The sequence below is a fragment of the Etheostoma cragini genome, chromosome 2 (genome assembly GCF_013103735.1).
Source record: "Etheostoma cragini isolate CJK2018 chromosome 2, CSU_Ecrag_1.0, whole genome shotgun sequence".
Taxonomy (NCBI): domain Eukaryota; kingdom Metazoa; phylum Chordata; class Actinopteri; order Perciformes; family Percidae; genus Etheostoma; species Etheostoma cragini.
Genome location: NC_048408.1, coordinates 15,855,255 through 15,876,815, shown reverse-complemented (window position 1 = coordinate 15,876,815; position 21,561 = coordinate 15,855,255). Strand labels below are relative to the sequence as shown.

At 41.3% G+C, this 21,561-nt stretch overlaps 2 protein-coding genes across 5 annotated transcripts; both read left to right on the top strand.

Moving 5' to 3' along the window:
• The first annotated feature begins 813 nt into the window (after window positions 1–813).
• On the top strand, window positions 814–15,843 carry n4bp2 (NEDD4 binding protein 2). 3 transcript variants are annotated; one of them, XM_034857738.1, is made up of 16 exons: window positions 814–1,290; window positions 2,288–3,299; window positions 3,648–3,772; window positions 3,942–4,030; window positions 5,118–5,194; window positions 5,359–5,499; window positions 5,760–8,524; window positions 8,907–8,992; window positions 9,276–9,321; window positions 9,539–9,720; window positions 9,820–9,944; window positions 10,594–10,720; window positions 12,705–12,881; window positions 13,406–13,574; window positions 14,243–14,366; window positions 14,467–15,843. In XM_034857738.1, exons 1-16 carry the CDS (start codon window positions 1,053–1,055, stop codon window positions 14,510–14,512), a joined length of 5,529 nt encoding a protein of 1,842 aa, XP_034713629.1. In that variant the 5' UTR covers window positions 814–1,052; the 3' UTR covers window positions 14,513–15,843. The 3 variants fall into 3 exon arrangements, with proteins under 3 accessions (XP_034713629.1, XP_034713620.1, XP_034713638.1); XM_034857729.1 differs by having other exon boundaries at window positions 9,533–9,720; XM_034857747.1 differs by having other exon boundaries at window positions 9,276–9,323; window positions 9,562–9,720.
• An 890-nt stretch (window positions 15,844–16,733) lies between these two features.
• rhoh (ras homolog family member H) lies at window positions 16,734–20,289 on the top strand. Of its 2 annotated transcripts, none has more exons than XM_034859066.1 (2): window positions 16,734–17,015; window positions 18,233–20,289. In XM_034859066.1, exon 2 carries the CDS (start codon window positions 18,673–18,675, stop codon window positions 19,258–19,260), a length of 588 nt encoding a protein of 195 aa, XP_034714957.1. In that variant the 5' UTR covers window positions 16,734–17,015; window positions 18,233–18,672; the 3' UTR covers window positions 19,261–20,289. The 2 variants fall into 2 exon arrangements, with proteins under 2 accessions (XP_034714957.1, XP_034714947.1); XM_034859056.1 differs by having other exon boundaries at window positions 18,230–20,289.
• Window positions 20,290–21,561: the final 1,272 nt, after the last annotated feature.

Genomic DNA, 21,561 nt, shown 5'->3' with positions numbered 1-21,561 from the left:
GTATCAGGTACAGACCATAGACTGAATATTACATATTATACAGAAAAAAGAAAACATGTCACAACCCCAAATTTGTAATTACAAAGAAATACAGTTGTATGTAATCGAACATGTATTTAATTGTCAAAAAAGCACGACGTTGTATTTAAGAAAATTCATTGTTTCCGTTATGGCAACATGAGACTTATTTTATTTTTTGTTTAATCGCAAAATTTCCCTACAACGTGTCGAATTAGTCAGAATCTCTAATTGATTTTAAAAAACCTTACTGCAGATAGTTTGCAGTGGCCTCTACAAAGTGGATCCACATTCACACCAGTACTGCACCTGTGGAACTGGACCAGCCAAATGGCTCTGCAGTGAGCAGCTTCTCGAATTTAATATTAGTTTATACTATACTGTATATCCGCTATATTTCAGAGGGAAATATTTCACGTTTTTTACTCCACTGTTTATCTATCAGCTAGTGTAAAAATTTTTTACATTTGAATTTGAATTTATAAAAGATGAAACACCATCAATTTAGATATTTACAATGCTATACTTTTGTACCACTAATAATCCACTATAATAATATGACAATTTTACAAGAACAGGGCCGCATGTTTAATGCCTCACATTTTTTCATTATATTTTTGTATTTCTACTCAAATAATATTTTGAATGCAGGAGTATTTTTTTATTGTTATATTGCTACTTTTACTTAAGAAAAAAACACTGTCAACAACAGGCATTGTTTAGTAAGTATCGCAACAGACCTAGCTTCATATAGCACTGTGCCAAAGCCACATTTTATTTTGAAGTCACTGTCCTGATTTCCGGTTTCAACAGCGTTGGCGGACTTGGAACGATTCACACTTTCTGATGTATTTCCACTAGTTGGAGTTCTGTTCGATATCGTAACCTTGCGTTGATGGACTTTGGTTACATTAGCTACCCGTGACTGGAAGCATGTTTTCATTTTTCGGCTCCGGGCCACCCTTTTTGTAGCTCGTCAGTTAGGTAGTTAGCTCCGTCTAGCCGCTAATGAGAGGCTACAGCCCGGATACGGAATGCCTCGGAGAAAGAAAAACGGCCAGAGCCCTGCAAGAGTCCCCGGGGGACCGCCAGAGGGGGGAAGCCTCGGCCACAACACGGGTTACTTACTACCGGAGGGATTTGACAGCGCCATGGCGAACAACTTTCCAACCAGCTCAGTCAAGGAGAGAATCGTCAAAAGCATGCAGGAGATGTTCTCACACCTGGACCCAGAAGTTATATACATCGTGCTGTCCGAGTGTGATTTTAAAGGTAGCACTAAAGATGGGAGACAGTTGTCCAACCTGCTTATGACTCGTAGGAATGCTATTCAGTGGATTCTCTCGACCTGTTAGCTGGGTAGCTTTTTAGCTGTATATTTCCGATAGCATTTTACTACATGAGGTTACTTTAACGTTATAGTGGAGGTCCCATTAGTATTATTGTCAGTATCTGCAGTCATCTAAGACTGCTCCTTGCATTTTTGCATTTCAACCCACGCACCCTCCTCATCCTGTTGTGCCTGTTTAGATCTAGATGAGCTACGAGTCCCTGCTTCCCTAATACATATGGATAACAGATGCTGCATGTCAGATGTCCTGGTAAGGTTTATTGAAACAGCACCAGTAATAAAGTGTCACCAAAGTGATTCTCAAGTCAGTAAAGCAGAATAAAAACAGAAATAAACCCAACAAAAGCCATCAATGCCTTTAAGAACGCAGCCACTTGTTTAAACTGCCTACATTGTTGATTTAAAAAAAAAAAGAGCAAACACGCCTTGAGAGCCTCAGGGGTACAACAGAAATTAACCATGCCCAGTCAGTCACCTATCCCAAATCAGACAACTCCAGAGTCCTACCTAAACATGTATTTTGAGTTCACATAATAAAATCTGCTTTTTGTACCTGTAATGTCATGCTAACTGTATAAAGTGGAAATTGACAGGAGAGTTATTTTAAAGACTGTTAAGTATTGGCCAGGTTCTATAACAGCTCTTATCAAGAGTGTGCCTAAATCACCAACTGTGTTGTTCTTCTGCTTGTCTGACATGACCAGACTAACTTGTTCTGTAATGGTATGTATCGAATGGGGTTTATTCATTGGTATGTGGTGCTGATAGCATTGCTGCGGTAGTGCTGGTTTTGCTTACTCTTATTTCATCATTTTTAATGCTCTTTGTTTTTTAAGTATTGAAACGTTCAAACATGACTTAAGGTGACTCACTCTTTTCATTCTCTTGGTGTCTGTGGTTTTTCTGTTTGTGTTCTAGTTGAAAATGCAATGGACTCTCTCTTGGAGCTGTCTGTGGCTGCTGAAGGTGCGGCCCCTATACCTTCTCCTGTCTCTGGCTTTGAGCGCACTGCTGCAGCCCTGCTCAGCCCACATCACTTCTCTGAATCGAGACCAGACCCAGACTCCTCCAAACCATCACAGCTGCCCTGCTCTCCTCCCTCCAGCAACATCTTGACAGAGGAGATGGACCTACTAGTTGATCAGGAGCTAGAGACACTAACTGCGCAACAAGGCGGTAGCCAGTATTTATCTGTTGACACGTCCCTTTCCTCTTTCCCTCCACCACCATTCCAACAGCAGGTCCTCCCTGAGCTGCTTCAGTCCAGCCTGCAGCCTGGATCTAGAGGGCCCTCTGTTGAGCAGCAAGGTCTAGTGGGAAGTCTGGCGGAACGTATTTCTGGAGCTTCCTCTCCGCCCGACAACGTCATCACTTGGGAAGACAAGACCGTTGGAGTGCAGCAGTTGGTGGATTTTACACATCTGATGAAAGAGACGCCTGCTGACAAGCTGAAACCTCCATTGGACCTGGCAGCTTCTGGACGCCCTTCAGCTTTCCAGGTGTATAAAAAGCAAGACCCAATACACACAATCTCAGACAAGGCTTGGCTCAAGCCCTCTAAAGCGATAGTTGGAGGAGCAAGATCTAAGGTTAACACATTGAATCCGGAGCCGCTTGGCTACATGCCATCATCCTGGAACCTGCAAGCACCAGTGTTTTCTCCTCGTATCCATGAAAAACAGGGGCCAGTGTTCCTTACCCCTGTGGCTCAAACACCTTCCAACTGGCCCGGCCAACCCAGACATGCCTCTCCCTGGTTGAGTCAAGGCTCCGTAAGCCAAGCACCTCTCAAACCTTCTGCTACTATTCCAAAGTCCTGGGCCCTGCCTGCTGCTCCACATTCTCCTGCCCACAGCAGGCTTCGTTTGGTAGGGAAGGTCCTTGTGTTGCTACGTGGTGCTCCAGGATCTGGCAAGTCAACTTTGGCAAGGTAAGAATTTTGGGATACTCTAAATAGCAATATGTTATGCACTCGTAGTAGCGTACAGTGTTCAGGAGTGCAATTTTGCACTATAGCCAGTAAATTGGAGTGAGCTAGAGGCCGCCCTATAATTGTTCGCTCTTGTTGTTGGACTAGGATTGATCTTTTAGGAGTGATTTTTAAATTTTACTTTAGACCTACAAGGCATTAGATGGACAGGCTCCTTTTACCACTGAGATGAGTATGGTTGTATAGCTCATGTCTCAGTTGTGAGATTATCTCTGTGTGTGTGTGTGTGTGTGTGTGTGTGTGTGTGTGTGTGTGTGTGTGTGTGTGTGTGTGTGTGTGTGTGTGTAGAGCGTTCTTAGAGCATAACCCAGGTGGCGTTATACTGAGCACTGACGACTATTTCACTCGGAATGGAGAATATCAGTTCGACCCCACTGCTCTAGGGGAGGCCCATGAGTGGAACCATAAACAAGGTAAACAACACACACAGTTCTGATAAGAAGTGAAGCAGGAGCGGCGAGTCATGAGATTTCTTTTATCTACGTAGTTGATTGCCATTGTTTCCCTTTAAGTGCTGTGTGTAAAATGACAAGTGGTTTGTTTCTCTTGTGCTTTCTTTCTTATGCCAACTTTATTCCATAGCCAAAGAGGCTTTTGAAAGGGGTGTTAACCCCATCATCATTGACAATACCAACATGCAAAGCTGGGAGATGAGACCTTATGTGGTTCAGGTCAGTCAGCAACAAGCATGGTAACATTTTTCACATGGCTAACGGATTCTGCTTTTGCACTAATTGCTCTGGAGAAGAGGATCATACAAGTCCTCTTAAATAACATATAATTCATGATAGTTTATGGGTTGGGCCTGTCCAGACTGATTTCAGCCCTTTGTGGAAAAAATGCAATGTCCCCATTCATTCAAATTAGGCCATTCTGCCCAAGCAGGTGGCAACGCAGAGGGCAAAAAATATACACAGGGTCGTCTGGCAAAAAAGTTGAACCAGGCTCAACTTTTGCTGCTTACATTCCTGGTAGATCATTTTGTAACGGCAATACCGTTTTTGTCCTGCTCTGAGTTTCATAAACTGCTGTGCAGTGTTTGGTGTCTGATTTGCATTTAAACACCATAATCTGTTACTAGAACTGTACCCTCTGGATCACATTTCATTGTCTCGCTGATACCTTAACAACATGCCTCCACCAATGCAGTCCCTTTTAAGGTCCATGGTTGAAGCGTCCACGGTCTCAGTCCTAGATTCCAAACGATTACACCATCATTTCACAAAAAAATCAACCAGAGCAGTACAAAAATACTAAAGAGCTTCACAAAGACCCTAACACCAACCTCTAGACTAGGCTCTAGTCTGTACACTCTCAGAAACTCTACCTACTGGTGTGAGGTAACTTTGTAGAAATAGGGTTACCTGGGTAGGAAAAATGTAGTCAAATGGGGTACAGAACCACAACCGATTGACCACTTACTATGCTGTCCACAGCTAAAACAGCCATGCAACACCGAAGACCTTGCGCAATACAAAGACAGAGCAAAAGACGGTGTCAGCGCAAGCTGAACAAGATATAGATTGCATGTGAACACGCAAAAAAGAAGAGCCCATGTATTGTTTAAACACAGGGCTGATTTTGGCCTGAACTCCAATCAGATCTGTTAAACTACACTTTTACTTCAATCCACTTTATGTATTAACAGTGACGGAAGCATTTTGTTTTTAAACAAATATTTTGTGGGATCGCAAAAAACAAAACAAGTGGCTATATAATTTTGTTATGAATTGCAAAAAATTGTCGGCCCTGTTCTAGGCCCTGAAACATGGATATAAGGTGCTGTTCCGAGAGCCAGACACTTGGTGGAAGAACAAGCCAAGAGAACTGGAGAGGTGAGAAAGAGAGTGATTACAGTAGCATCTGTTTTTAATGTAGAATATCAACTCAATTATGTATTTGCACATGATGAGCAAAATGCTGTGGGAGACTATTTGCCATATTCCAGTTTTGTGGCTTGTATGTGGTTAATTTTTTGTGGCTTCACATGCATGTGCAGGCGTTCCACACACAATGTGCCAGTGGAAAAAATCCGACGCATGCTCAATGGTTATGATCGCTACATCACAGTCCAGGCAATCATGGGCTCACAGATGCCTGAGATCAAACAGCGCGTCCCTCTGGAGAACAGAAGGTCACAGTGAGTTTCAGCTTCAAACATTTGTCTTGGATACACAGGGCATCTGATTTGGATCACGTTGCGTTTGGATGAAGAAAAAAAAACGTTTAACGGTTAAAATAAATGAAAATCATGAGATTTATGCTCATCCAATGAATCCCATGAATCATCAAACAACATTGGACTAAATAAGACATAATGTATTGTGCACGCATCATTAGTTATGTTAATTGCTTTATATTAACATAACTAATCATTCATATCTCTTTTGTTTTCTCTAGGCCAGTGTCTTCTGAAACGCCTTGTCCTGACCTTGTAGGGCAGCCAGAATTGGCAGAGGGATGTATGAAATCCCGCCCTCAGCTGTATTCCTCTCTCCCTGATGTGTCATCAATTAGTCGTATTAGTGAGGTGGGAATGATGGAAGGCGGCACCCACAAATCTACGGAGTCCCTCAATTTCCATCCTACTGGAAGACTTGCGGAAAACCCTGTAATGTCCGATGGGGATGATGACATGGATTTGGGGGAATTAGATTTTGAGTTGGACGTTGGGTTAGAGATGAATCGTCCAACAGGAGATCAGAGAATTCCCGACTGTATTGTGGAATCAGTGATGAGTGAAGATCATCGTGGGGATGAAGTGCCTGTGGCTTTCTCTGAGTCTATTGCACAAAGAGTAAGGAGGGAAAGGCCTAGCAGGAGGTCGGGTTTTGACAGGTTGGAGCCTGCAGATCTGGTGAAAGATACCAACCAATCACACAGCGAGGAAAAGGGGAAAGAAAAGGCAAAGGAAGCAGAAAGGGTAGAGATGGAGATGTATGGGGGAAATCAGGGAATGCCTAAGACTTTAGATTTTGTAGGAGACTGGCCTTGTGAGGGTTCCATTGAGCAGCGTCAGGTGAAGCGAAGAGAAAGGCATAAAGAGGGAAGTGGGAAGGAAGATGGAGGTGTGTCTCAAGAAGCTACAAAAAATAAAACAACAGTGCAGTCGGGACCCAATGTGGCAGAGTTTCAGAAGCTTCTTGATCTTATTCAGACAGGAGTCGCTGATGTACAGACATGCTCTTCCCGTTCATCCTCCCTTTCCCTGAGCTCTGGAGAGGAACTAGAGACAGGTGGCAGGTTTGGGGAATCCCATGGCAGTAGACCTAACAGTGAGGAGAGGGAACAAGACATTAACAGGGTTAACAGCAGCAGAGGTGAATTACCTGACTGTGTGTTAGACTGGAAGGCAGCTGACTCTTGTAAGGTCAGGGAATCGACAATTGAGCATTATGAGGGACTTGAAACTGAGGCGAGTAGAACCACAGGAAGGAATGATAATGTGTTAGAAATTGGAAGAGATGCGGGGTTTGTGGGTTTGAAATCAACCAACCCAACAAATCCTCTCTCAGCTCTTACTGCTAATTCACTAGTTATCTCCAAAACTGTGGAGGCAAACGAATGCCATGATGGAGCGGGAAGCCACAATGTTGAAGGTGAGGTTGGTACAGAGCCCACTGTTGGTCATACTGATACTGAGATAAATAACTGCACAGAGAATGGCAGAGAGACAAAAGTTGAGGCCGATGGAAGTCATGTTAGTGAGATGTGCCAAAGTCCTGTGTGTGTGGGCTCTGAGGAAGCAGAAAGCAGTTCTTTGAGTGGAGGCAGTCAGGAGAGAAAGCAGCGTCAGGGTCGTAGATCGGGGAAACAGTGTAAACTAGCCCTCACCTTTACTCAAAACTGCCCTGCTTCTTCACCAAATACTCTTGAATGTCCAAATTTAAACAGAGCCCAAAGTATAAACCACATTCAGAATAGCATGAACACAGACATTGAGCCTAACTTTAATCCTGACTGTAACACTAGCATTAGCCTTAAATCAAAATCTGACCTGTTCACCATGTCCGACTCTGAGGCACATCTGCAGCATTCTTTCCCACTTCCTCTGGTAGACACAGGCAGCCCCACTCAGACAGAACCTCAAGACTTTGCCTTTCTTTGGCGTCTCAATCGCCAAGACAGTGCAGTCATCACTGCTTGCAGCCACCATAGTGGCATCACAGTCCTGTCTGGAGACTCATCCCGTTTTGTGCCGGAGTTTTCCACTGCCGTCTCTGCGGCGGTTGCAAGTCACCCGTCCGGCCAGAGAGTGGTGCCCTACCGCGTGGTCCATGAGAAAGGCACGCAGGTGGAAGAGAAAGAGCTCGGGGCAACTCAAGACCGGCTCGAGAGCCTGCGCATTCTCAGCTGCCACTTTAAACTGGTTAGTTTTGATACGTTAGAAGATCTGTATGACAAATGTTATCAGGACTTAGAATGGACGACCAACCTGCTGCTGGACTCTGGAGAGAGGTTCTTCAGAGATGATGATGGTGAGAAAGAGGAGGAAAAGAATGTTGGGGTTGGTGAAGATGAGGAGAACACATCCAGTCTGTGTGGAGCTTTAGGCAAGCCTGTAGGAACCAGGTTACATCCGGATGTGTTATACGAGCATCACCCGGAAGACTGGCCAAAGGGAGATCCAATTGGGTTTGAGGAGGTGAATCAGCAGGCAACCTTTGCAACAGTCAGAGAATCAGATGAGAGCTCCCAGAATACTGATATGCTAAGTTTCGGAGGTGCAGCTGTTCCAGTTAGAAAGAAATATCATCCTGATATAACTTCACACTTACAATCCTCTCCTCAACCAGAACTCAGTCTGCCTCATGCAGTAAATGAAGAAGAGAGATGGCGTGACACTGAACACAAGGTCACATCAGAAGCTGACCTAGAAGGCGAGGCTTGGGGTGGAAGCTTAGATGATGGCGTAATAATTGAAGAGTCGAGAGTTAAAATTGATGAGGAGATTGCTAGCATGGACGAGGTACACCGGCTGCTGCAGGCTGAGCTTGAGGAGGTGGAGAGAGATCAAAAACAGATGGTGGAGAAGAAGACGGAAATGAGGCACATGGAGGAGAGAAGGATCTCACACCTGAACATTCAGAGTGTTGAACTGAAACTACCCACTGAACTGGCACTGCAGCTAACTGAACTGTTTGGTCCTGTTGGAGTTGACCCAGGTAACCAACACTCAGGTGTCACACTGAAGATAACTCTTTTTAACCACTGAATGTAATACTCAGATGACAAGGCAGGCCTTTAAGATAAGTACATTGTGAAGAATAAAAAATAACTTTAACAGAACTTCAAGTCTTTCGCGTGTCCATACCTGGCCAGTTGCTGCACAATATGGGTGGGATTGTCTGCTTTGTAACATTACAAAACATGTTGAGTGCAACCCTCAAGATCAACTAAAAAGTGTTTTTATAGCTGTTAGACGATCTGATAAGCAGCTTTGGTGGAAACATACTAATTAAAGTATTGCTGAACCAATATAATTTGTTAATACTTCTATGGTAGTCAGACTGACATAAGGGTATCCGTCTTCTCCACAATATTCAGGTGAATGCTCCATTGATGACCATGTAGTTCAGATGGACCTGAAACTGGCTAAACTGCTCCACCAGAAGTGGAAGGAAACCATTCAGGTAAGCTGGCGACTCTAATCAATAGGTTTTTTAAATAAATAACAAGTTAACAAATGGCCATGTGAGAGGGTTTGCTTGTAGTATTTAAGCTACAGAGAATTATCACCTGAATCTGCAGCTCCCCTCGGCTTTACAAAGCTTCATCAGTTATTGATGGTTTAATAATTTAGCAAGTCTTTAATAGCATCAATTCTATCCATGCAATTATAAATGTACCCTGATATTCTGATTTACTGTGAGTGGGTCTCCATTTGTTAATTTGACTATGAATGTTGTTTTACAGGAAAAGCAGAGGCAAGCAACTCTTTCCTCTCACTTCTTTCAGGAAAGTAAGTACACACACAGACACACACACACACACACACACACACACACACCTAGAATCCATTGAGCATCATGTAATGATAACAGAAAGATACATTACATCTGATGCATTGTAACAGTGTTAACCCATATTGTCTTAGTCAAATACAGAAATACAACTGGGAGCAGCATTTTTCAGAAATAACATTTTGTTTCACAACCTTTTTGAATGTATAGGTTCAGTACCTGGAAGTGAGTCACAGGGGTCTAGACCTGGATCACAAGACTGGTCACAGCCACTGAACAACCAACATGAGGCCCATGGTCAGATGCCATTCATGGACCACTGGAATGTGTCCCACCCACATGTGTCTCTTAGAGATATTATTAAAGAGCAGCAGGCTTTGCAGAAGAATGAGGAAAAGGTAACGCATAGACCTACTGTACTTGTTAAATAATATTATACTGGTTTTGACCCTGTCTGTTCCCCACATCCTCACCTATTTCAACCCTCCTCCTATTAGACCAGACAAAGTTGTGCGGACCTTGACCGGCGTGATGGAGCCACCTTGATGAAAGAGAACCAACTGTACTCCCTCTTCCCCACCATTGACAGGCATTTCCTCCAGGACATCTTCAGAGACCACAAGTGAGAAAACAACTCTGAGAATGTATTCATTTAATTATTTTTAGACAGGCTCTCTTTTTTTCTATGGCAAGCAAAAATATATGTATCTGATGTAGAGCTAGCCGAAGCTGGACCCAAGCCCAAACCACGGCAGCAGTTGTTAGCCCAAGCCTGAGTACTTATGAGTACTATGGTTAGCTGCTCCTCAGATTCCTGCAGGGTATATCGAGACAGCTAGCTAGACTGTGTGCCCAATTTACGTTTACTCTCGCACAACTATTTTGCAGCGGCTCCGCGTGGAGCTTAGTGCCGGCCATGACAATGGTGATTGGCTTAAAGAAATGCATATAAACCACAGCATGTTTTTCTCCCGTTCTAGAAAGCTATGACTAGTCCCACCTCCACTCTGCAGCCTCTAAGCGAGTAGACTATTTAGTGCTGTCTCTAAACACGATCTCCGACATGTGCTTTCTTGAATGTTCAGCACAGCCCAAAAACTGTCATATGTCATCTTTATAAAGACTGTATAACATTTCTCCTCATTAATGAAAGGTAGGAGCCTCAAATGTTGATCCTTAAATTATGGGGGCGGCAGAGAATCTAGGCTCTCAAAATCTGATGTTGAAGCACTGTTCCGTACTAACTTGTATATGTGTTTATCTTTACATAGTCACAGCCTGACCCAGACTGAGCTGTTTCTTCACTCTCTACTGGACCAGGAACCGGCCAAGACAGTGGTCGCACCAGAGGCTCATCGATCCAATCACCTCAGAGTGCCCAGCAAGGAGAGGGAGAAGGTATTAACAAGCAGAGAGAAACAAATCGTAGAACGGAACAAATGTATTCATCAGTTTCACACGTTAGAGTCACGTGATTGGCTAGACAGAGATAGCGTCTTAAAGTGTAGCTCCTGGCACAACTTTGTCAAATAGTTGTTTTATATGGTTCTAACTTCGATATTTTACCACTTTGTGCTTGTTAGAGTTCCGTACAGTAGAATGGCAAACAAGAACTCAACGCAGCGATACGGATGCCAGAGGCATTGCTGGAGAATTAGAGAGGCTACCTGGAACCATGTTTTGCTCAGATCATTGTCTTTTTTTTTTTTTAAGATAATGTTTTATTAGTGACAGTGGATAGATAGGAAAGGGGGAGAGAGATGGTGGATGACAAAGGGTTGCAGGTCGGACTCTCTCACACTGCAACACTCTTACTGGGTGAGCTAGAGGGGCCCCCCCTTCAGTCTCAGATCCAACAGGTCGGGATTGACAACGACCATAAGCTAACTGCTATCCATGCCTAGCTAGCATTTCTGACTGCAAGCATTGGCTCTATCAGAATGGATGACAACCTAAAAACAAAAAAAAGCAACGCAAGTATTCTTGACAGCCATGGCCACGCTTTTCAGGAGGTGAAGCTAGCAGATATGGAAGACATAAACCAAAGATGCAACATCCACATCGTCTGGTTGAAAGACGGGCTAAAAGGTGCTAATGCTATCCAGTAATTCTCGCAGTACCTGTCTAAGTGGTTCCCGAATTTAGCAGATGTACGGATCAAGATCATAAGACCCCACGGAATTCAAAATGATACACAACCAGGCAGGCAATCCTGCAAGCTGTGAGGTGTGTGTGTGTGTGTCTGTGTGATTTCTAACAAAGAGTGTAAATTGTAATTTCCTCACTGGGGATCAATCCATAATATCAATTATTATAAATTATAATATGGCCTAATCTCCATAGGTTAGCTGGGCCACTGTCACAGGTTAGATATTTAGGTATAGAGGTTTTCACTTGCTTAAACCAGATTGTTAAGCATAACTTCAGTCTACCATGTTCCTCATTTTTCTTTTACCTTCAAATAAGATCAGCACTCAAGGCATCCATCCTATTTGGAATTATTATTATAATGAATCAATAAATTATTCACTGTGCAGTCAAAAACCTGTGGTATGGTATCCAGGCTTTATCAGTTTTTGATAATATCTGGCCGCATTGCCCTTCCTATTGAGAAGGTCTGGGAACGCAATTGTCCAGACTTAAACAATCTTCACTGGCATGATATATGGTCTAACATTCCAGAAGTATCATGCAGTCCAAACCATCAGCATATTCACTGCATTTTCATTCAAAGGACATATCTCACTCCTGTGAAAATGCATCACACAGTTTGGACTGCAGAAAAGATCGTCAGTGCCAACCTGACCTCCATTCATGAGTTATACACTTCCAGTGTCAGAAAACAGGCAGGAAACATCACTGCAGACCCATCTCACCCTGGACAACACCACCACCACCCTCTGGTTGGCGCTACAGAGCACTGTACGCCAAAACAGACAGACTCAGGAACACTCTAATCAGTCCGTTTACTGGTGCCACTTATTATGTGTGTGTCTGCTTGTGTGTGCGTTTGTGTATATCTGTTTCTGTGTGTGTTTTTTGCAAGCTGCGGACGTCGCTCTTCCTATTGGTATTATTGTTTCCCTCCTTCCCGTCTTTCCTGTGTGTCCTGGGACACGTTCTCATGTCTCAGCATATTGTTTGTAATTGAAATCTTTAAATCAAAACATTTGGTCACCAAAAAATCTGTTTCAAATCTTAAACACAAATGCTACTGTATGTCTGTCCGGTGACCTCTGTATCTCTGTTTTGCTCTGCAATAAAAAAAAATAAAAAAAATTCAAACTTCACCGCAAGAGACTGTATCACAATATAGGATTTAGTGATTACTTATTCACCATAATTAACTTTGTTTCACTATGTCCCTTTTTTAATTTGTCAGAGGCAGAAATCCCTGGAGCTAACCGTACCTGACTATCAGGATACGGAAGACCCAGAGTATGAGGACTTCAGGGCCGAGGCCAGCCAACAGAAGAGCAGACAGCACGAGTGTTTCTCCAAAGCTGCTGAGGCTTTCAAGCAAGGACGCAAAGATGTGGCCTCATTTTATGCACAGCAGGTGAGGAGCTGAATGTTTTATTGTTATTTTCACCAGTCAAGCACTTTGTATTTCTGTTTTTATGTAAAGGTCTAGTGTGTAGGATTTAGCATGATCTATTGGCGGAAATGGAATATATATTCCACAGAGTTCGCCTTGTTGCACCGCCATGTTTGTAGGGTAGCCCAGATCAGACAAACCAAACCCTGGCTCTAGATAGGGCCATTCACATTTTTATGTTGGCTACCGTAGTTCTCCTACACACTTGGCACACAGGAGAAGTTTCAGTTGGTTACAATCTGCAACCTTGCTGCTAAATGCCACAAATCAAACACATTGGACCTTTATTTAATAACTTTTGCTTAAGGTGCGTGTGTGTGGGGGGGTTTGCATGTATTAGAGGTAATGTTTACCTCTAATCATTTATCATTAATAAATTTATCATTGGGCTTTTCTTGTATTTTTTTGTTTTCAAGGCACAGCTCTTCTTTTATTTAAACATTCTGCATTCACAGTAACTTAATTTGCATCACCATCTTTTGTAGGGACACCTGCATGGTCAGCGGATGCGTGAGGCCAATCACCGGGCAGCAGTTCAGATTTTTAAGAGGGTCAACTCATCGCTGCTGCCTAGCAACATCCTGGACCTCCATGGGCTGCATGTAGACGAGGCCCTGCAGCATCTGGCTAAAGTCTTACAGGACAAAACCACGGGTAATAAACCATATACTGTACTGTGTACATGAACCAAGAATGACTACAGAGGGACTATGACAGAGAAACTATTGGCATAACTAAAGATCTACATTCAAGGTCAAAGTCTCACTGTGTTGGGTACAGGTACCTTCTAAAATGTATAAAACATATATTGTATATATACACCAAGTATATATATTTCCACGTATAGGTTATGGGAACAGTTAAAAGATTTGGATTTTGGTTAAATTGTTAAAATAGTTTAAAATGGCTGATGTTGGTTTAATTTCAGCTGTGTTACTAAACTTCCACACAGTTGTGTTTTCTTGACATTGCATGCGTGTGGGCACTTCTTTGGACTTTTGGAGGGGTAGAACTGTGGGAAAACAAAAACTGTTGGCACCAATCACTCGTTTAGAGCATTTGGAAATTGGGTTGGATGATGGGTAAGGGCACGGCTGTGAGTGTTCATAAAGCGGTTTGGTCTTGAATTGATTTAGAGGTAATTGCAGGTAATAGGTCGGTATGTTTCTGAGCTTTGTGGGTAATTGGTGGGTTGCAAAACGGTGCTGACTCAAACTAGAGATGGCACTGTTATGTCTAAATCATGTGAAGGATCAGAACATCGTTAGTGCACGCTGCTTCTCTCGACTGTCTTTTGTTTTCTTTGGCCTCTTTCTGTGTAGATTGTGAGCAGGGTCTTTGTAGACCTCAGCTATCTGTCATCACAGGAAGAGGGAACCACAGCCAGGGGGGCGTGGCCCGCATCCGCCCCGCCGTAATAGACTACCTCAACAACAAACACTACAGGTATACACATTCACACAAATGCACACACGCAAAAACACACACACGCAACTTTGTCAGTTCATTGTCACCCACCTTTTTCTCCTATCGCTTTATCTTTCAGGTTCACTGAGCCAAAGCCAGGCCTCGTGTTGGTCTCTTTGAAGTGAGAAGAACTTGGTTTATTGAATTCAAACTAAAGCTGCTATGAAGGACACGAACACACACGCACACACACACACACACACACACACACACACACACACACACACTTACTCCGTCTCTCTTACTACTTCTACAATGCCACATTAACAATTACTAAAGTTTTCATCCTGTCTCTATCTCTCTTAAATGATACCTAATCTTAATATAGGTGAAATTGAGGTTAATTTTAAATTCATTATCATAATTTAGATCTTAATAAGACTATTCTATTTTAATGATTATGAAAAATAAGGTGAAACACAAATAAGGTATTTTCACACCGCTGTAAAGCTAGAATGCATTTACATTTTAAATGTTTTAAAGTGTGATTGTATTTTTCTTTGCATTTTTCATTATGCCTTTTAAAGAGTATGAAAAATCCCTGTTTTGAAGGTGTCATGTTGAATAAGGTGTAATTTAATCATTCTTACATTTATTAATCTGGAGTCACGTTTTGAGATGTGAGAATTTTATGAATCTTTAATTGAACCATGATTGCACGTTGTCTGCTTGGAGGATGCTATCTAGGAATTTAAGTAATATGACAACCTTTTTTGAGTCAAAATTTAGGCATTTAATTCCAATCTTAGATTAATTACATGTGATGCAGTCTGAGAACGTATCACAAAACTAAATGCTAAGATGGAAGAGCGTTTTTTTAACTTGGTTGTAGTTTTACAAAGAGCCAGAAACTCTTCAGAAGATCAAAAGGCCAATAAATATGTTTAACAACCTCTTCTGTGAGTTCTGCAGCAATTGGTCTCCTTTGTCGTAGCAGCTGCCTCAGCAACATACTGCAACTCTTCATTTACTTAAGGCCAAGCCAAGCTTAGCTGCTAAAATGTAGATATTCAAACTCAGGAAAAGATTCATCATTGTGAGATTTTGTCTTTCAGGGCCAGTTGGTTATTTCCAGCCTTTTTAACCTATTGTGCCAAATTTAGTAGCAGTAGTATTCCTCAGGTTACTACACTAGTTTTGTAGATTCAAAATAACCTCTGTTTTTCTATCTGAGATATTTTTCATAAAGGTGCAACAACAGTGTTGACAGATTTTACTGATTGTACATAATGTTGTGAACATATGAATTCTAAATAGAAAATTGTATTTTTGTATTCATTTGTTCCAGTGGTTTTACAGATAATATTGTATTGTTAAATAAACTTCTATTTGTTTACAGTTTGTGTATATGTATGCTTTTACATCAAAGGATTGTGTATCATAGTGGAAAGAATAAGCCTGCAGCTGTTCTAACAAAACAGACCACAATACACTGATAAATCTTTCAGTCATTTAATATCAGTCTGTATCAAAAGACCTGCCAGTTTGTAAGTGATCTCATGTATGTTGTGGTAATGATGCTGATAAAGAGGGGCAGTATAATTTATGTAATTTACAATTATGTATTGTACTAGTCAATGCAAAGAGATCCTGTACTATAGCTTCACCAACATGGACAGTATGGACAATTTCTGTATAAAGCCATATCCAACCACAAAGCTCTCTCACTGGGACAAAGATCTCACATTCCATATGTATTTTAAATTGTTAGATTGGACTTGAGTGGGTTGGACTCTTAGGAAAGACTATATAGAGTATGTACCAGGGATGCAGTTGAGTGTAGAAACATGTATTTGAGCACATTTTAAAATTTGAATGTGTTCATAGCATAGCCTGATGTTTACTCATTTGGATGGTAGCAGATCATGAGCTCAATTCTTTCTAACTGTGCACACGGATTTTGTTTTATTTTCAAACTTGTAGTTTTCAGAACCAACCACTACTGACTCTAGTGACGTCACCTGAGGCAATTTATCAAATTTTGAATGGCAGCCAGGTTACTCGACTGTGACGTGTAAATTCGGCAAGCCCCCCTTTATCAATAATATAAGAGACAACTTTACAGAGCATCGTATCTTGAGGTGCAGTAGGTTTAAGTGCGATTACAGACCGGAGTTTACAATGTCTCCCCTTTTTTTACCACATTAGGCCTGACATTGAATCATCTGCGTACAAGTAGCCTAGGCCTAAGACATAAATGGATTTTATGATTTGCTGCTTTGTGAAATGCCAGATTAAATGGTACAAATGCACAAAAGAAAGAAGAAGAAAAAAAAACATTTTAACACAGCTGCTGTGGGGGAGGCGAGCAGACGAGTTTCACCTCCACTCCAACTAGCGGATGTGTTTTACTTTTCTTTTCTCTCATACTTTCTCACTTCCCTTCTCTACTTACCAACCCCGGCGTTGTCGGGCAGGTGCCAACATATTTCAGATCGTGTCTTGTTTCTTCTCTAATCAATTTATCCTCTAGCAACGGCGTTTGAGGGTAAACCTATGTGGATTGGCAGATTGTAATTAAAAACAAACCGTTTTTACAGTTTGGTGTTTTTTGCTCTGCGCTGTGAAGTCTTCAGAAAGCGGCAGCCTGCATCCGCCCGTTAAAGATTGAGAAGACTGACAAGAAAGGTAATTGTCTTTTCCTTTGTCTTGATACACAATGATGCTGAGGTTTCTATCCTACGATATTCTATGTTATTCTCATCTAAACAGAAATTTAATTAAGTCCCCCTAATGTGGGCAAAAACCTAAACCTTTAATCTTTCAACATTACAACTTTTAAATAAAGTAAACATCTGAGATGTTCAAGGTGTGTTCTTACTCTCTCACTAGAACAAAAACATAATTATGAATGTGTAAGATTTTTTTAAATTATTTGTAGAAAATTAAATAAAAGCATGTTACATAAAGTAAGAACAGTGTTTGATCCATTTTTTTACTTTATCTTTTTAATAGCCTACTTCTTGCTTCAAGAGTAGACTGAAAGTATAAAACTAAGACTTCTTCTTGAGAGATAATTTAGGAAGTGAATTGTGGAAGAACACAGTTTAAAATGTCCCATTTACAGGATGGAGGTCTTTCCATCAATGTGTGTATGTGTGTGTCATGGCAGGTAGTTTTGAGGTTATGACTTATTACTTCTGCCTCTTTAATACAACTGTCAATAAGAATTCATAAGAAACCACAAGTGGTATTTTGTTGATCATGAACAAAAAAACATCAAGATTTATAACTACCACTATATCAAACAATAACACACAAAGATCATACTCTTCCGTTATCACATTTTTGTTTATGAAGAAAACTGCAGAATCAGGACCGGTTATCAGGGAGATTCAGTGGCGTAAATGGAGACAGGCCCGTCATAGGTAGCCTTTGTGTCTGATAATACAGCAGACAAAGTGTTAATGATCCCCTGTTAAAGGATCAGGATCAAGTTGTCAATTCTCGGTCACACCCAAGCAAATCGCTTTACTTCCGTATACTTTGTTATATATGTAATACTTTACACTTCAACCTCTCTATGTAAATTTAAAATGTCTGTTACGAAAAGAAAAGTGGATGTCATTTGCCTTGTGCAGTACTCAGCAGTTGACCACTTTGATATTGTTTAAGCAGATATTTTATATTTTTCATGCCAAACATTTAATTAAGATCCACGCTGTAGTTGTTTTCCACGGTAGGCTGCATGTTGTATGAGAAGAATCTGTCCACTGTCTGGAGGAACATGGTTTCAGTTAAATGAACAATTTGCTAAAGCAATTAAGTTTCTGTCTTTTAAAATTAAGTCAACAGAGTGCTTACAGATACCTTGTGTTTGTAACACATCCTCTCTACCTCAGTAGATTTCCCTCTTCAACTCTGAGAGGTTCGATCTGTGTCGACAGAATGACGGCCATCATTAGCGAGAAGGACCAACACCTGACCACGCTGCAGGGACCCAGCAGAAATGAGATGAGCCGAGGGGTACTGAAGAACTAAGTAAGACGTTATGTGAAGCGTGTATGAAGCTCACTGCTGGAGAACTGCTGACTGTACAAAAACTTCTCCATATGAGAGTTGGTTAAGGACTCGGAAAAGAGAGACGTTATCAGTCAGTCAACAAGCTGAATGACCACTGACATCTCTAGGTGTGGAGATACCACGAGGCAGGGCTACAAATACTGCTATTAAGTACAACACATACAGATGAGTGATCACCGACTTACCTCGTGATCCTCTACAAGACTTTTTTCCCCCATAGAACCATTAAAATCTAGTGGAAAAGAGACTGTCGCCGGCAAACATGGACGGCCTGGAAGAGATGTCGGTGAAGTGTGTTCTGGTCGGGGACAGTGCGGTGGGCAAGACGGCGCTGCTGGTCCGCTTCACCTCAGAGACCTTCCCGGACACGTACAAGCCAACAGTGTTTGAGAACACAGGGGTGGAGGTGTATATGGACGGTGTTCAGATCAGCTTGGGGCTGTGGGACACGGCGGGCAATGATAACTTCAGACAAATCCGACCAAGATCCTACCAGCAGGCCGACGTCGTCCTCGTCTGCTACTCTGTGGCCAACCCTAACTCGCTGGCCAGCATTCGGCATAAGTGGATGGCTGAGATTCGAGAGAACTTGCCCAAAGTGCCAGTGCTGGTTGTAGCCACCCAGACGGATCTGCGGGAGATGGGGGTGCATCGGGCCAGCTGCATCTCAGCGGTGGAGGGGAAACGTGTGGCTCAAGAAGTGAACGCTAAAGGCTACCTGGAGTGCTCCTCCTTAAGCAACCGTGGTGTGCAACAGGTGTTTGAGCATGCAGTGCGGACGGCCGTAAACCAGGCCAGAAAACAGGCCAGGAGACGAATGTTCAGCATTAACCAATGCAAGGTCTTTTGACCTTTGACCTTAGACTTTTTCAATAATGCAACCCAGTGTGCTGTTCAAACTCAGAAAGGGCCTGTAGAGGTACTAGAACCCAAAGTTGTATTGCTCCACACATACGTAGGGTTCTTTTTCACTAACCGTGTGTCTTGTCCGCCACAAAAACCGTCTCTAAACTCATACTAAAAAAAAAGAATACTTTGATTTAGTCATGCAGATGTAAGCTGGTAAAAGTTCTATTTTTGGGTGATCCAGGGAGAGATGTGAAGAAAAGAGTCATTATTTGATCTGCTTGTGAATTGGTTTTAGAGGGGCCATTGGAGAAATTTTCATTTTTCTGAAATGCTCCATAAATGCTTCAATTAAAGACACAGCTGACTTGAACTCTTTAGAATGGGGAAATGTGGGTGTTAGCTCAGCGAGAACCAACGGGTCCATATGTGCTGCATCGGGCTCTAAAAAAGCTCAATTAATTCTCCAGAGATGATAACATTTCATTTGACCTGAACAGGAAACTGTCAGTAGGTTGAACCAGGCTATATGTTTCTCTCGGTTATACATGCATTTTATGTGCTATATAACTTTCAAATCTATTTATAAGATATCTGTGTTTTTATTGTTTGAAATGTATACACAGACATCGGTTGCATTGAAATGAAATTTCACTTCTTCATGACAGTCAACAAACATCAATCATTGATAAAAAACAAACATGTACAAAAAGTTTGTCTTGATATAAACTAAATATAATTGAGTAGTTTGTTTTATAATTTAAAATTAGTAGAGGATTGAAACTTTTCTTTTAAAATTCTACAATAAAGTAAAGGGACATGATACATAAACATTATCTGAAATGTTTACACTTTTTATTGAAACTATATGCCACATATAAGCAGCTTTTGTGGATTTAAAAAAATTGCATTTTAATTTTATTTAACTGTATACCTATTTTAGAAAATATAAGAAACATTTGAAGACATAACCTGCTACTATGAATCTTGCATATGTCCCTGTTCCATATATTAAAACTAAGGATTCATTACATTGACACAGTATTGTTTAATTGACATCCATAGAGTTTTACCCATTGCAGAAGAAAACTGGGAAATAATCTATAATAATAAGTATTTGAGGACGGGAAAATGACAGCCATCATGAAGGGGTTGGGGTGAAAATGACTGCATGCTCATTTTCCCTAATGATGGCGGTGTTATCCCCTTGGTTTCCCTTTCTATCTTTTTGAAGGAGATGGCATTGGATTTGAATATAAGTGTGCATTTATTATGAAAGTTCCTTTTTTTGCCTTTCTTGACTTTGTCTGAACCCAAATAAACTCCATAAGAATCATATAAAAGGTATAATTTATACACTCTGTAGGTGTTTTGTGTTTATATTATTTTGGCCACAGACATATTTCATAGAGTATAATGCAGTATAATGTGTGTAATGCATATACTTGTATTACATCTTTTGTATTCCATATATACTGTACGTCATATCAAAACACGTACAGTGGGGAGTATTTCACTACCATTTGCCAAACCTATGTATGAAATCTGTATTGGATTTTACATTATATTAGATGTAAATACAAGTAATGTAATTTGTACATTTTTATGATTTAAATTGTGATTTTATTTTTTTTGGAGTGGTATCCCATCTCTGATTCTGACCAGATTATCAAAGGATTTGGTTGAATGATGAGTAGGTCAAACAATTTTGTCTACGAAGCCATTAAACAGTGCAGTTCAACATATGTACTGTGGGTCTTTAATACAGTATTCATGAATGCTTAATTGAGTGGCGAGACATGAAAATAACGGAAGAGTTGTGAAAGATTAAGAAAGACAGCTTCGTCAATGACAACAACACATATCTAGTGTGACAAAGCATAGCGAACATACACACACAACGTACCTGGCCTGACCCACAATAGAGAAGAGATGGAGACGTAAAGTAATCTAGAAGGTCTAAAAGGTAGTAGATCCCACGTGTGACTTTGAATCTTTACATCACTCCTAGTTAAGTTTAGTGGATGGTTTATCCTTAGGACCTAAAACATACCATTGCAGTCTTGTATAAGTAGGTACAGAATAAGTTTGTGTCCATTAATGTGATCTATGTAAGGGTCTATGTGTACGTCCAGAGGTTTGAATATTGATGTGAGACGTTGATATGAGAAAATGAAGGCTGTGTTGAAGATTTATAGAAGCTGAATGATAATGAAAGCACAAAAAAGACAACCGGGAACAGCAAACAACTAGGAAAAAGCTCAGAAAAGCTGTTCCCCCCCTCCCCCATGCTTCTTTCCCGCTC

What these genes read in the sequence shown, in the direction of transcription:
- n4bp2 (XM_034857729.1), top strand. Translation starts at nt 1,053, where the DNA reads ATGCCTCGGAGAAAGAAAAACGGCCAGAGCCCTGCAAGAGTCCCCGGG. An exon ending in TGAGTGGAACCATAAACAAG is followed by an intron (nt 3,773 to 3,941) that starts GTAAACAACACA and finishes TTTATTCCATAG; the next exon opens with CCAAAGAGGCTTTTGAAAGG. An exon ending in GACATCTTCAGAGACCACAA is followed by an intron (nt 9,945 to 10,593) that starts GTGAGAAAACAA and finishes ATCTTTACATAG; the next exon opens with TCACAGCCTGACCCAGACTG.
- rhoh (XM_034859066.1), top strand. Translation starts at nt 18,673, where the DNA reads ATGGACGGCCTGGAAGAGATGTCGGTGAAGTGTGTTCTGGTCGGGGAC.